The sequence below is a fragment of the Gopherus evgoodei genome, unplaced genomic scaffold (genome assembly GCF_007399415.2).
Source record: "Gopherus evgoodei ecotype Sinaloan lineage unplaced genomic scaffold, rGopEvg1_v1.p scaffold_39_arrow_ctg1, whole genome shotgun sequence".
NCBI classification, from domain to species: domain Eukaryota; kingdom Metazoa; phylum Chordata; order Testudines; family Testudinidae; genus Gopherus; species Gopherus evgoodei.
In genome coordinates, this window is record NW_022060060.1 from 2,743,744 (window position 1) to 2,756,878 (window position 13,135).

Here is a 13,135-nt window from a genome sequence, read left to right on the forward strand (position 1 = left end):
TCTATCAAGCATTCTTAAAACTATAATATCCACCTGGTGAAGTGAAGAGACAGATTGACAGAGCCAGAAGAGTACCCAGAAGTCACCTACCACAGCACAGGCCCAACAAAGAAAGTAACAGAACCCCACTAGCCGTCACCCTCAGCCCCCAACTAAAAACTCTTCGGTGCATCATCAAGGATCTACAGCCTATCCTGGAGGATGATCCCACACTCTGACAGACCTTGGGAGACAGGCTCGGCCTCACTTACAGACAGCCCCCAAACCTGAAGCAAATACTCACTAGCCACTACATGCCACACAATAAAAACACTAATCCAGGAACCAATCCCTGCAACAAACCCCATTTCCAACTCTGTCTGCATATCAATTCAAGGGACACCATCATAGGACCTAACTACTTCAGCCATACCATCAGGGGCTCATTCACCTGCACATCTACCAATGTGATATATGCTATTATGTGCCAGCAGTGCCCCTCTGCCAAGCACATTGGCCAAATCGGACAGTCTCTATGCAAAAGAATAAATGGATATGTCACGGAGTGTGGGGGAGTCCGGCCCTGCACCCCTCTTCCTGGGACCCACAGTGACTCTCAGCCAGCCAGTAAAACAGAAGGTTTATTGGACAACAGGAACACAGGTTACAGCAGAGCTTGCAGGCACAGTCAGGACCCCTCCACCGAGTCCTTCTGGGCTTTCAGGGTGCTCGGATCCTAGCTAGGATACCCTGAATTCCACCCACACAGCCCCAAGCCCAAACTCAAACTGCTTCCCTCCTGCCACTCCCTTCCTTTGTCCCCTTCCCGGGCAAAGGTGTTGACCTTTCCCCTCCCTTACCTAGCTCAGGTTACAGGCTCTGGCATCGTCCATCCCCTAAAGTCCTCCCCTGCTCTCCCACTCCCCACACAGACAGTCCCTACTGCATCACAGGATACAAATCAGACATCAAGAATTGTAACATTCAAAAACCAGTAGGAGAGAACTTCAATTTCCCTGGTCACTCAGATCTTAAAGTGGTAATTCTTCAGCAAAAAAAACTTCAAGAACAGACTTCAACGAGAAACTGCAGAACTGGGATTAATTTGCAAACTTGACACCATCAAATTAGACCTGAATAAAGACTGGGAGTGGTTTGGTTCAGGACAAAAAGTAATTTTCCTTCTGCTGATACTCACCCCTTCTTGTCAACTGTTGGAAATGGGCCACATCCACCCTGATTGAATTGGCCATGTTAGCACTCACCCCCCATTTGGTAAATCAAATCCCATCTTTTCATGTGCTGTATATTTATACCCACCTGCTGTATTTTTCACTCCATGAATCTGGAAAATTTATGCCCAAATAAACTGGTAGTCTCTAAGATGCCACAAGGACTTCTAAGTGTTTTTGCGGATACAGATTAACAGGGCTACCCCTCTGAAACCTTTTCCAAAATAGTTAATCCCTACTGCACAATTAATTATTAATTGCAAAAGGTGGGCATTACCAGGCAGTGAAGTGAAATCTCATTAATTTGCATTCAATACTCGCTAAATGGGGGGAGATTCGTTTTACTACATTTGGGGATCGTTTTTTTTCTAGCAATATCTGTGATCACTTCAGTTTTAGCTGTTTGTCCGTCTGTTGATCCCTCATCACACAAACATCGAAGTATCTGGGACTACTGTAGTTACTTTCTTGGTTTCACCTTTAAACCTGCTTCATCTTTTTATTTTGCTGAATCTGGTTGCCTTATAATACTGCCAAAGAGTCCAACTTTCTCACGTTTAAGGAACAGCCAATCCCCGTATGGTGTGGTAAGGAAGGAGAGATTAGTCGTACCGTATTTTAAAAGACTAGGCTATTTTACAGGGTTTACCTACAGGATATAGCTGCTAAACATTAAGGTGATGTGCAACATTATAAAAACGATGATAGATGGGTGGGTGGATGGATGGATGGATAATGGGATGGGTAGGATAAACCAGTGGAGGATCCACGTGACAGGGAAACTCAGAGCGTGACCCAAAAAACACTGATCTCAGCATGAGTCTGTTCTTTGACTTAAGTTGTCTTGAACTCAGGCCTTAATTCTGATTTTCGAAGGGGCCTGAGGGAGTTAAGCGCCCTAATGCTGCTGAATTGCATCTTTCTCTAGACTCTTTTATAACCCACCCCTCTTAAATGTTCTCTTCCTCCTTTCTGGTTTCTTACCTTCTCCCCCACCCACTCCGCTCTCTCTCTCCCCACTCCCCATTGCCTTACACACCAAGTACACACACTAGCTACCAGTCCTGGAGCAGGGGATTTATTGTATGGTGGGGGCACCCCTGGCTGTCCCACTGTGTCACTCCGAGCACAGTAATACACGCTGCGTCTGCCAGCCGCACCCTGTGCAGGGATAAGGTGCTGTTTTCTTTATCTTTGGAGATGTGCAAGGTTCCCTCTGGGTTGGAGCTGTGAGCGGTTCCACTGAATCCAGTCACTATAAATTCGGGTCCTCAGTTCGGAAACTGCCGATACCAGAATATATTATCAGTGCTGGCTGAGGGGTGAGAGCGGAGAGGTTCAGTTTGGCTCCCTCCAAGGCTTCCACTGAGACTAGCTGTAGATCTTTGCTCTGCCTATGGCATCTGGGAAAGAAAACCAGACAGGGAATTAAGTTAGTGAAAATTAAATTTCTAAAGAACTTTAGGGTAAATTCCCCCGTTCCAAACGCCATTCTTCCTGGGACTGCCATGCCTGTTTAAACATCTAGGAAGAGAGAAGGAAGCGGGGAGACAGAGGTGGCGTACTGGGTTAGGTGGATGGAAAGATATTGGAAACCCATGCAATCTTACTCAAAACAAGAACCAGCACAATCGCTGAGTCCCTGATTGGTCCCATCCGCACAAAAATCTGGATTTCTCTGCTCTTCTGCAGGGGTCAGCCCCTTGTCTCTCTCTCCAGCCCTGAGGACAGTCACCGAGACAGAAGCTCGGTCCTTTTTTCCTACAGTTGCAAACCGAACGGAGAGAGACGCGTGCAATGCTGCTGCTGCTTTATTTTGAGATCAAGTATCAGAGGGGTAGCTGTCTTAGTCTGGAGGTGACATGGGAGCTAGACGGCATGAAAAAGCCAAGGGGTGAAATAGACGCGATGACCCATGGGTCTACACGGAGCACTTATGCTTGGACTGAGGAGCCCTGTGCCGGGCAACTGTAGAAGTGTTCAACAGAACCGCCTCCCCCGCTACCCCTGGTCACCCTCCCCCACCCCCACCCCCACGCACCATAACTTTCCCAAGTGAGTTCGTCTCTGCAGCACACACGGCTCATTTGCAAACCGCGGGTGTTGTCAGGCGGTTCCAGTACAGTACTAATTTACCCTGAATTCCGGCTAAATCGTGAGAGATTATTAAAGCAGAATGGGATTGACTAATTAATTACTCAATAATTGGGGTTTTTCCCCAGTAATATTTTTGGCCAGATAGAAGAAAAGGAGGATGTTGTAGGGTGTAGCTCTATAAGATATTGTCCTTGCAGTTGGAGTGAGACTTTGTTTTTGGTTAGTTTGTGCCACGGTTTTACCTTTTACTGGGCTTCAGATTTCTCTCCGAAGAGGGTTTTCTTAGACCTTTTCCAAAGTATCAGACCTCACCAGCCACCTAGGTTCATAATTAGGCGCACAGAGACCTTTGTAGATCTGACACTAATTGTTTTATTAATTTCTTTTTTTCTACTCTAGACTGTTCTCAGTGATACCTGATGACAGAACAAGGAGCAATGGTCTCAAGTTGCAGCAGTGGAGGTTTAGGTCGGATATTAGGAAAAAAATTTTCACTAGGAGGGTGGTGAAGCACTGGGATGGGTTCCCTAGGGAGGTGGTGGGATCTCCTTCCTTAGAGGTTTTTAAGGTCAGGCTTGACAAAACCCTGGCTGGGATGATTTATTTGGGAATTGGTCTTGCTTTGAGCAGGGGGTTGCACTAGATGACCTGCTGAGGTCCCTTCCAACCCTGACATTCTATGATTCTATGATTCACCCTTGCTTCCCACCCTCCACCCAGAAACACACCCCACACCCCCCCCCCACACCTGAGTGAGATACTTATTGTGCGGGGGCCGCCCCTGGCTGTCACACTGTGTCGCTCAGAGCACAATAATACACCGCTGCATCTGCCAGCCTCGCCCTGCGCAGGGACAATGTGCTGGATTTTCTGTCTTCACGAATATGCAGAGCTCCTTCTGGGTTGATGCTGTTAACAATTTCCCGGTATCCCGAAACTATATACTGGGGCCCTCGGTTCGGGAACTGCCGGTACCAAAATATAGTTTCAGTGATGATAGACCCGAGAGAGCAGGTGAGGTTCAGTTCGGCTCCCTCCGAGTGCTCTGCGGAGCGCGGCTGCAGGATCTCGGCTCTGCCCGAAGAGCCTAGGAGAGAAAATGCAGTAGAAAATTAATGTAGTGGGCGTGAAACTTCCAGTGGTTTTTATGTCGCCAAACCCCGTCCTCTCCCTGTGACTGTGGGGTGGTCAGAAGAGCTCAGAAGGGAGAACGCGGAAGGGGAGAGAGAGATTGGAACATTTTGGGAACTTACTGACCTGAAACAAAAACCAGCACAAGCGCCAAGCCCAGCATCGGTACCATCCTCACAAGGGGATCAGCCCTGGTCTCGCTGCCTTGCCTCTGCGGAAATGGGCGAGAGGGATGCGTTGCCCGTTTCCTATTGCTCATAAACACGTTTCTCTCTCTCTCTCTCTCTCTTTGAGCTGCCTTTCATCTGAGCCTCCAAAACTGCGTCTGTCAGGAGGCGGGCTCTGGCGCGGGCTCAGGATGTTGGCAGGAGTCCTCGGTCGACTTCATGAAAGGCGAGGCGAAGTAGAAGACCGAGGCGTTATGATGTCTACATAGGGACCATTTTTGTTTGTACTGCAGCGACCCCTAGCTGTGACAGGTGGATGGGGAGAGAGATCTGGGGATGGATAGATAAGAATGGCCATACTGGGTCAGATCAAAGGTCCATCCAGGGGCCGCTCCGGAGCCATGGGACCAGCGGACCCTCTGCAGGCACAACTGCGGGAGGTCCACCGGAGCCGCAGGACCAGCGACGGGCAGAGCGCCCCCCCCCAGCGGCATGTCTCCATGCTTGGGGCGGCGAAATGACTAGTGCCAGGTGCCCCAGGAGGAACGAACAGAACAGGGAATCATCAAGTGATCCATCCCCTGTTGCACATTCCCAGCTCCTGGCAAACAGAGGCCAGGGACACCATCCCTACCCATCCTGGCTGATAGCCACTGAGGGCCCTATTCTCCATGCATTTATCTAGTTCTTTTTTGAACCCTGTTATAGTCTTGACCTTCACAACATCCTATGGAAAAAGTTGAGGGGGGCGCTGTGTGAAGTGCTTGCGGAGGTCTTGGACGGTTTATTTACTTCCACGGTTTTACTCTTCTCTTTACTGTTCTTCTTAATTCCCTCTGAAAGAGACTTTCTTAGACATTTCCAAAGCACTACTTCTCACCAATCGCACGTGTAAATAATTAGGCGCACACAAGATGTTTTTTGTAAATTTGGCCCTACATATTTATTCCTCTCTTTTAGTTCTCCCTGGTCGCCCCTCTCTCCGGCACCCATTGAAGCATTCCTCACCGTCCGCTCACACCAGAAGGTTTATTGAAGAGGGCAGCCGCTGGCTGTCCCACCGTGTCCCTCCGAGCACAGAAATACACCGCAGCGTCCCCCAGCCTCACACGGCGCAAGGCCAGGGGGCTGGACTCTCTCTCGGCGGAGAAATGCAGGGCTCCCTCTGGATCGGGGCTCCTAGTGGTTTCCTTGTATCCGCTAACTACAAACTGGGGTCCCTGGTTCGGGAGCTGCCGGTACCAGACTGTGCTGTCACTCGCCTTGGTGGAGGGGCGAGAGCAGGTGAGATTCAGTTCGGCTCCTTCCAAAGCTTCTGAGGAGCCCGGCTGCTGGATCGCGGCCACGAGGAGCGAAAACCAGCAAGAGAGTTGATTGAGGGAGTGTGAAACTTCCGGGGAACCCTAGGGGTAAATCTCCTTTCGCCAGCCCCCATCCAGTGACTGCCCCGGGTGTTTCGAAGGGCCGGGAGGACTGGGGGAATGCAGGGGGAAGGAGAGAGAGGTGTGGCTGGATCGAGAGAAAGAAGAGGAGGACTGTGTATGAGGAGCGATGGGTGGGTGCATTTGGTGAGGTGGGGGGATATAGGCGAAGGAGAGAGGGGGATTGGGCTAGGCAGAGATTGGGGGAAACTGTTGATTTACTCACTGAGAACAATCACCACAGTCGCTAACACGGGGGCTGCTGCAGCCCTCCCCTGTCCCCGATGTGTCTGTGTCGAATTGTAAAAGCCACACTCCACTGCGAAACATTTACACAGTGCCTGCAGGGCGGGAGCTGCCCTTTCTCTCTCTCCGGCCCCCGGAGAGACGAGAGCTCCTTCCAGCTACAACCCACAGAGACTTTGGCAGGGCGGTAGAGACCAAAGACACGCAATTATGCCTTGTCTGTGGCTCCTGGCTCCTCTCTCTCTGTGCTGTGACAAGTTAACTCCCGCCTAGGCGGTGCAAATCGCCGATTATCAGGCGCTCAGGGCGTTGCAGCGAAATCTCACTAATTTACTGTCAGCTCGCGCCAAATAGTGGTGAGTTATTGAAACGGAAAGAGATTGGGGTAAATCGGCCAATAAACCAGCTCTCCCAGCAGCACTAGCGCCAAAGGAGGATGTTTCTGTCTGTCTCTCTGTCTGTGGGTCGATTTTCCTCTCCTTGGCACTTAAAATATTCCTCCACCCCAAAGTGCCAGTTTCCCTGTAGACTGTGAACTTTCCCCTGATGATCCCGGTCGAGTTTGTGTGAGTTTCTTTGACAGACTGTATTGGTGTTACGCTAATTTTGTTTCATGCTATGCCATATAGTGTCTCCAAAAGATGAAGCCCTGGATTGGATCAAGCCGGCGACCAGAGATCCAAGTTCTGTGTTTGCAACATTCCTCCCTTTCCCTCCCGGTGCTCGCTTCCCCTCTGCTCCGCACAGACCCTGTGCGGTTTTTGCTCAGTTCCCCGGCCGGTCTGTGTTACTGTGTTGCTTGTGGCGCAGTAATAGGTCCCGGAGTCGCTCAGGTCGCTGGCCGGTTTCGACAAGTGGAAGGATTTGTTCTTTTTATCGTGGGTGGCATTGAACCCTCTTCTGATCCCTTCATCGGAGTCCTCCCGTCCCAGGTGCCTCAGGAGGAACCGGGGGGGCTGGCTGGGGAACTGCACGTACCAGAAGACGGCATACACTGTAGCATCATCATAGCTACAATTAAGCCTCAAACCTTCCCCCTCGGACATACTCACGGGGCCTTGCGTCTGCATCACCGACACCCCAGTGCTCCCTTCTGGAGGGAAAAAAATAAATCCTGGTTGGCATGAAGGATGTGACAGCTGAGATTTTTCAAAGACATCCAAGGGATTCTGGCGCATCATGTGTAGAGTCAAATCCAGAGACTTTGAAACATTTCAGCCTCTCACTCAACGTAGGACATTTAGGACCGTAAAAGGAGAGAGTTAGCGAGAGAAGTGCTGCAGTGGGAAGGAAGGGGGGATGCATGGATAGTGGAAAGTGATGTGGGGAGACGGAGAGAAGAGGGATATTATTTTAACTGAAAATTATTGTATATTTGAAGGACGAGATCAGGGGGAGAGACATTCAGAAATGAAATAGCAGCAAAGAGTCCCGTGGCACCTTATAAACTAACAGACAGGTGCCACAGGACTCTTTGCTGCTTTTACATATCCAGACTAACAGGGCTACCCCTCTGAGAAATGAAATAGGAAATTCCACTCACTGAATACTAAAGTCATCACAACCAGAGAGAACCGGATTGTTAACATCCTCTCGGAGTCTCTGCTCCTTGTCTGCGGGAGCTTCCTCGCTCCTCTCTGACCAGTTCCACGAGTTGTTTGCTTTCTCCTTTTCTTGCAGCTACAATGGAAGCTGGTTCTGCTGACAAGCGGAGATTTAAAAGCAGGCAAGCCGTGCTTCCACTGGAGCTCGGGCGGTGAATGCCTCCCGTTGCCAATTCCCCCCCCCCCCTTCCCCTATCTGTTTGGTCGTAGCTGCCTTCAGGGTTTCCTCGCCTACTCTGCGAGGAGGCAGGCGGCCTCACGAATGAAAACCCTGGGGAGGTGAAACAGTCGTGTGTCATCATGTCTATACAGGGGACATTCCTGCTGGTACTGCAGTGCCCTCTGCTGGGCCACCCGGTGAACTGCAGAGAGAGATACAGGGGAGCTGGAAATTTGCATGGATTGTAATTATTTCAGAAGATCTTTCCCAGAACCAAGCGGGACGGTTTCTTTGTCGTTGCTATAGAACAGGCTAATATAATTATTTAGAAATCATATTTTTAAAAAATTCAGTTCATTAAGGAATAAGGATTAACCCTCCTATAACACGGCTATTAGAATATTTTCTCTCTCTTTATTTGTAGGGGTTAATCTTGCTTCTGCCCACCACCTTAATATGGGAATGTCTTCCACAGCTTACTGATAGCAGTAGCAAAGTCCTTAGCGGACTTCAAGGCTCTTACCATGTTAAGTGTGAATTTTCTGCTTGGAGTGTTAGAGGTTTTGATTGTATTAATATACTATCGGTTTGATTTTTGTTGATTGGTTGTAGGGATGCTAACGATTAATAATAATGTAATAGCAGAATAAGAATTTGGATTGGGTGGGTGATGGGGCTGGATAGAAGAGGGTCATTATTGTGTTATTCTATAAAGACCCCTTTTGGAGAGCCATAAAGAATAAAGGGGTGAAACTGGGCCCTCATTCACAGCCGTGTAGTGGCTCCAGAGTCACTCTGGTGCAGTAACAGAGCTACTCTGAAATTACATCACTGAAGGTGGAACTAAACTCTTGGAGCTTGAGGGTAAATTTTCCAACAGTGCCTTCATGACTTAAAGTCTCAGTACTATTCTCCAAAGAGACTTTGGACCAGATTTTTAAAGTCAACCTAATAAACTGGGGGAAACCTTGTTAGGGGTTGAGTTAAACCCTCGTGTAAACTGATGCGTGAAAGTGCTCTTCAGGTAAGATCGTTCTAAGAAACGCTTAAGAGACCACACACCTAAAACAAAACCTAATAGAATCTGCACAAGATGGAGGGAGGAGTTCCAGTAGGTATTGTAAACAGATGGGAGTTAGGGGGGGGGGTGTGACATTTGCTATGGGACAAGAGGGACCAATTGTCCCCAGAACCTTGGCTTGCCACCTCCCAGACATTTCCTAGGTCTATGTGTTCCATTTCTTGGAATCATAGAATCTCAGGATTGGAAGGGACCTCAGGAGGTATCTAGTCCAACCCCCTGCTCAAAGCAGGACCAATCCCAGGACAGATTTTTTTCCCAAATCCCTAAATGCCCCCCAATGACCCCCCTGGGTTTAGCAGGGCAATGCTCAAACCAACGAGCTATCCTCTCCCATTTCCCCCCCTCCACAGTCGTTGCATGATATAATATACTCACATCCAATGTTCTATATGATGACACAGCTCTCCCCACTCTGATTTTTTTTTCTGAAATGATGCCTGGGAAGTGGGGAGGGAACGCAGAGAAACTGAAAACAGACACTAACAGAGAGAAGAGCGAAAGTCCAGCAGCAGCGCCTATGCACAGCGGTTTCCCGGGAAAACCTAGTATTGGCTGAAGCGCGGTGTTAGCAAGAGAAGCTGTTTGTTTCCTGCTGTTCTATTCCTTCTGCGTTGAGAGCTACAGGACTTTGCACGTTCTTGGTCAATCAGTAAAAACACAGCAAATAAATATCCGTTACCAACCATGTAAATCCTGCACGTAGGCAGGCGGTTAGCGTAGATGGCCCCTGCTAACCTGACTGGAATTTCTCCTCCCAATCTTTAGATCTTTGCACATTTGACCCTTCCGAGCCTTCTTTTTATTGGAAGACAATTGCAATTAGGCTTGTAATTATGTGAGTCGCTTTGGATACAGAGATTTTCAAAGGAACCTAAGGGAGTTGGGCGCTTATTGCTCACTGGGGTTCCATGGGTCCTTTCTCCTGGCCCCTTTGAGGATCCCAGCCTGTAATTTGATTATCTGAGCTCCCTTCTCTTCCTACCCAGGACTTTCAGACTCGGGGAGGTTTCTGTTTAGCTCGCCCTGCATTTCCTCTCGCTGTGTCTCTCACGGCGCAGTAATACATCCCTGAGTCCTCCACCGCCACCTTGGTGATGCGCAGCGGGGCGGACAGGCGGGAGGGGTCAATGGACAGTTCAAACCGTTCCGACGTCTCCGCGGACTTGTAGCCAGATATCACAGCTCGAGGAGCAGCTCTGGGGCTCTGATAGTACCAAATAACTCTGTCGTAGCCAGCGACACTGTGGTTACAGGGGAGATCAGCGCTGCCCCCCGCCAGGAAAGACAGCGCAGCAGGCTGAGAAACCTTCGTGTCCACCTCTCCATCTGGGGGAAAAAATCATAATAACAGAACATGAAAAATCCCCCAGACATAGACAGGGAAACTATCAACAGCAGCAGCAGCGTGAAGTGTCATCGAGAAGGACACCCGGACACAGGCGAAAATTAATAAATTAAGAGGGGAATAATGCCCAGAAATGCCACGTGGGAATCTGACTCACTGGAAACAAGGATCAGCAAAAGCGTGGAGACCAGGGTTTTAAGCATCTTCTCTGTGGAGATTCGGTGTCTCTGCGCTTCTGCACCGAGCGGCTCCGTTTTCTCTCCACTCAGGCACCCCCCGCCCCCAGCCGTGTCAGAAGAAACGAATTAGGCCCTTTCCCCGCAGAGGGAAGCCGAGCTCTGTCTTCTGAGGGCTGAAGGAATCCGGGAACGCTGCTTCCGCTCCGAATTAAATTCTCACTCCTGGCGTCAAGCATCAAATCTCTCTGTGCTTGGTTGGCAGCTGCCTTTCCGCTGTCCTGCCAAAAAGTCTGGCAGGGACCGGGAGGATTTGGGGGTGAGGCGTGGGGAGGAGATGGAGCGAGAACTAGATGTCTAGAAATACCAGAAAGTGGTCTCGGTTCTGGAATTTCTGTCGGTGCGGCAGCGCCCTCTGCGGGCTCTTGTGTGAACTGCACAGGGGTACGGGGGAACAGAAGTTCTGGCTTCTATAGAGGAGTCGCGGTTTGTAAAGGAAGGAGAGTGGGGGGAGGGACTAGGTTAGTTTTGTTTGTTTATTGTTGCTATTGACACGTGGATGATCTTACAGCTTTGAAGCCAGATATATTTTGCATTTGGCTTCCTGGAGGGAACATGTTTTCCCACTGAAAAAGTTTACTAATGAACTTTCCTTTAGGAAGTATCCCATAGGGAGAAAGGGAAAGAAAATGAACTGTATCTCGGATTTGTTGCAATATGGAGTGACTCCTGATTTACGCTGATCTTCACACAGCTGTCCCAGGATCTGCAGACCTGGGTTCCAGTCCCCAGCTCCTTATGATGTGGCCCCAGTGACTCCACTGGAGCTGTCCTCATTTATAATAGCTGAGGGTGAGTCCCTTTGGCTACCATGGATTTACACTGCTTTGCACCCGCTGGGGATCTGCCCCTGCAGCTCCTCCTCCAAGCTGCCTTTCGGAGGATGAGGGTTTTTGCCCTGAGCCCAGCTCTACCTGTGTCACTGTGCTCCACCGCACAGAGGTAGCTGCCTGAGTCCCCCAGCTGGGAGTCGGCGATGTGCAGGGAGCTGCGTTCCCCATCTTCCAGGCGCTCGCCTATGAACCGCTGCCCCACAGTGGCATTCTCATTAGAGCTCGCCGTCAGCAGATAGGTCGGCCCTTGCCCAGGAAGCTGCTGGTACCAGTAGAAGATTTGGTAAGCGCTGGTGAAGGAGCAGGACATGGTGGAGACCTTCCCTTCCCCAGTAACCAGCGACTCAGGGCTCTGAATCACTTGGGGTTCGCAACAGGAGACTGGAGGGGAACAAAAGAACAGTTAAAATGTAGGTGAGAGTGTGTTACTTTGCCTGTCTACCTATTTGACCATTCTTCCCTCTGAAGCACCCTTCCGTCCATCCATTGTCCCATGCACTTTATCTCTCTCTACCTAGAATCTTCCCCGATCTTGAAAAGCGGCAAGAAATGCTAACAAAGAACCCCAGGGCAATATGACTGTTTAAATAGATCAGAAAATGTTTGCCCGATTGGCAGCCCCTGTTTCCCATATGTAGGTGCTGTAGCTCTGAATCAAATAGAGCTGTGAACTGAATCAGATACGTCTTCAGTCGTTCCTAGTTCAATGTCCTAAAAGCGAAGGATCTGGCTTAGAAGAGCCCAGCGTGTTCCGAGCAGAAACTTACGATACAAATGAAGAAAGACCAAGGGGACTTTCAGCTTCATGATTCTCAGGAGGGATGAGATGAATTTCTGACACCTGTAGCAACCAGGAACTGAGATGCGGTGGGTGCCTGCCTCACCTCTGCCTGATTTTTTTTTTCATTCTCAGACACAGCATGTGACACACACACTAGCCTATGTTCCTGTAGATGCCTCAGCTTGCTGACCTCAGCTGCCTTCTCGGAGCTGTACAATCACAGTGTAGAAAAATGCACCCAGCACTAGGCGATCCCTTGGGAATATCTGAGCAGTAACAGCTGCGATGAGGAAGGAGGGACTGTGACCTTCCGAATATAATATCCCATTGAAAGTATGACACATGGCAGTTAAAGTGTTAAGCACAATTCTGCAGGCTAAGTGACCTAGAGTCGACCTGTGGAGGCATGTGAGAATAGCATGCAAGTGATAATTGGAATTATTCAATGCTAGTTATAATAGAAAACCCGCATTGTTAGAGTAGCAGAATGGTAGGTGTTTACTCAGGTTTTGTGATGTAAACAAACAATTCTGGTCTGTTACTATCGCTTTGACTCAAGATCCAAAAGGAATATTAACATTTATGTTTACACTTTATTGAAATAATATTATTGTCTATATGTTTCTCTGAAGGTTGTGGTCACCTATATATGAACTGTTGAATGGATAGATTACCCTTTGTTAATTGCCAGTGATGTTAGGAAAACAAGGAATCGCTTCAAAAGAGTATTTTATGCAGGGCTGAATGGACAAGAAGCTTCTGGAAATGTATACGGATCCTGGGACACGATCCTTTTTTGTCTCATATCTGCTTAGATGC

General features: G+C 49.1%; 1 protein-coding gene and 2 gene segments (V, D, J or C); all 3 read right to left on the reverse strand.

Annotated features, from left to right (window-relative positions):
* Positions 1-4,084: 4,084 nt before the first annotated feature.
* On the reverse strand, positions 4,085-4,687 carry LOC115642371. The segment is given in 2 exon segments: positions 4,085-4,395; positions 4,566-4,687. Coding segments are annotated over 2 exon segments (345 nt in total).
* Positions 4,688-6,641: 1,954 nt separating this feature from the next.
* LOC115642344 lies at positions 6,642-8,344 on the reverse strand. The segment is given in 2 exon segments: positions 6,642-7,366; positions 7,817-8,344. Coding segments are annotated over 2 exon segments (480 nt in total).
* A 1,738-nt stretch (positions 8,345-10,082) lies between these two features.
* Positions 10,083-12,631, reverse strand: LOC115642335 (immunoglobulin kappa light chain-like). The gene is made up of 3 exons (XM_030545784.1): positions 12,303-12,631; positions 11,617-11,916; positions 10,083-10,447 (listed from the first exon to the last, which is right to left on the reverse strand). The coding sequence occupies exons 1-3, from the start codon at positions 12,340-12,342 to the stop codon at positions 10,113-10,115; spliced, it is 675 nt and encodes a 224-aa protein (XP_030401644.1). The 5' UTR covers positions 12,343-12,631; the 3' UTR covers positions 10,083-10,112.
* Between the last annotated feature and the right edge of the window lie 504 nt (positions 12,632-13,135).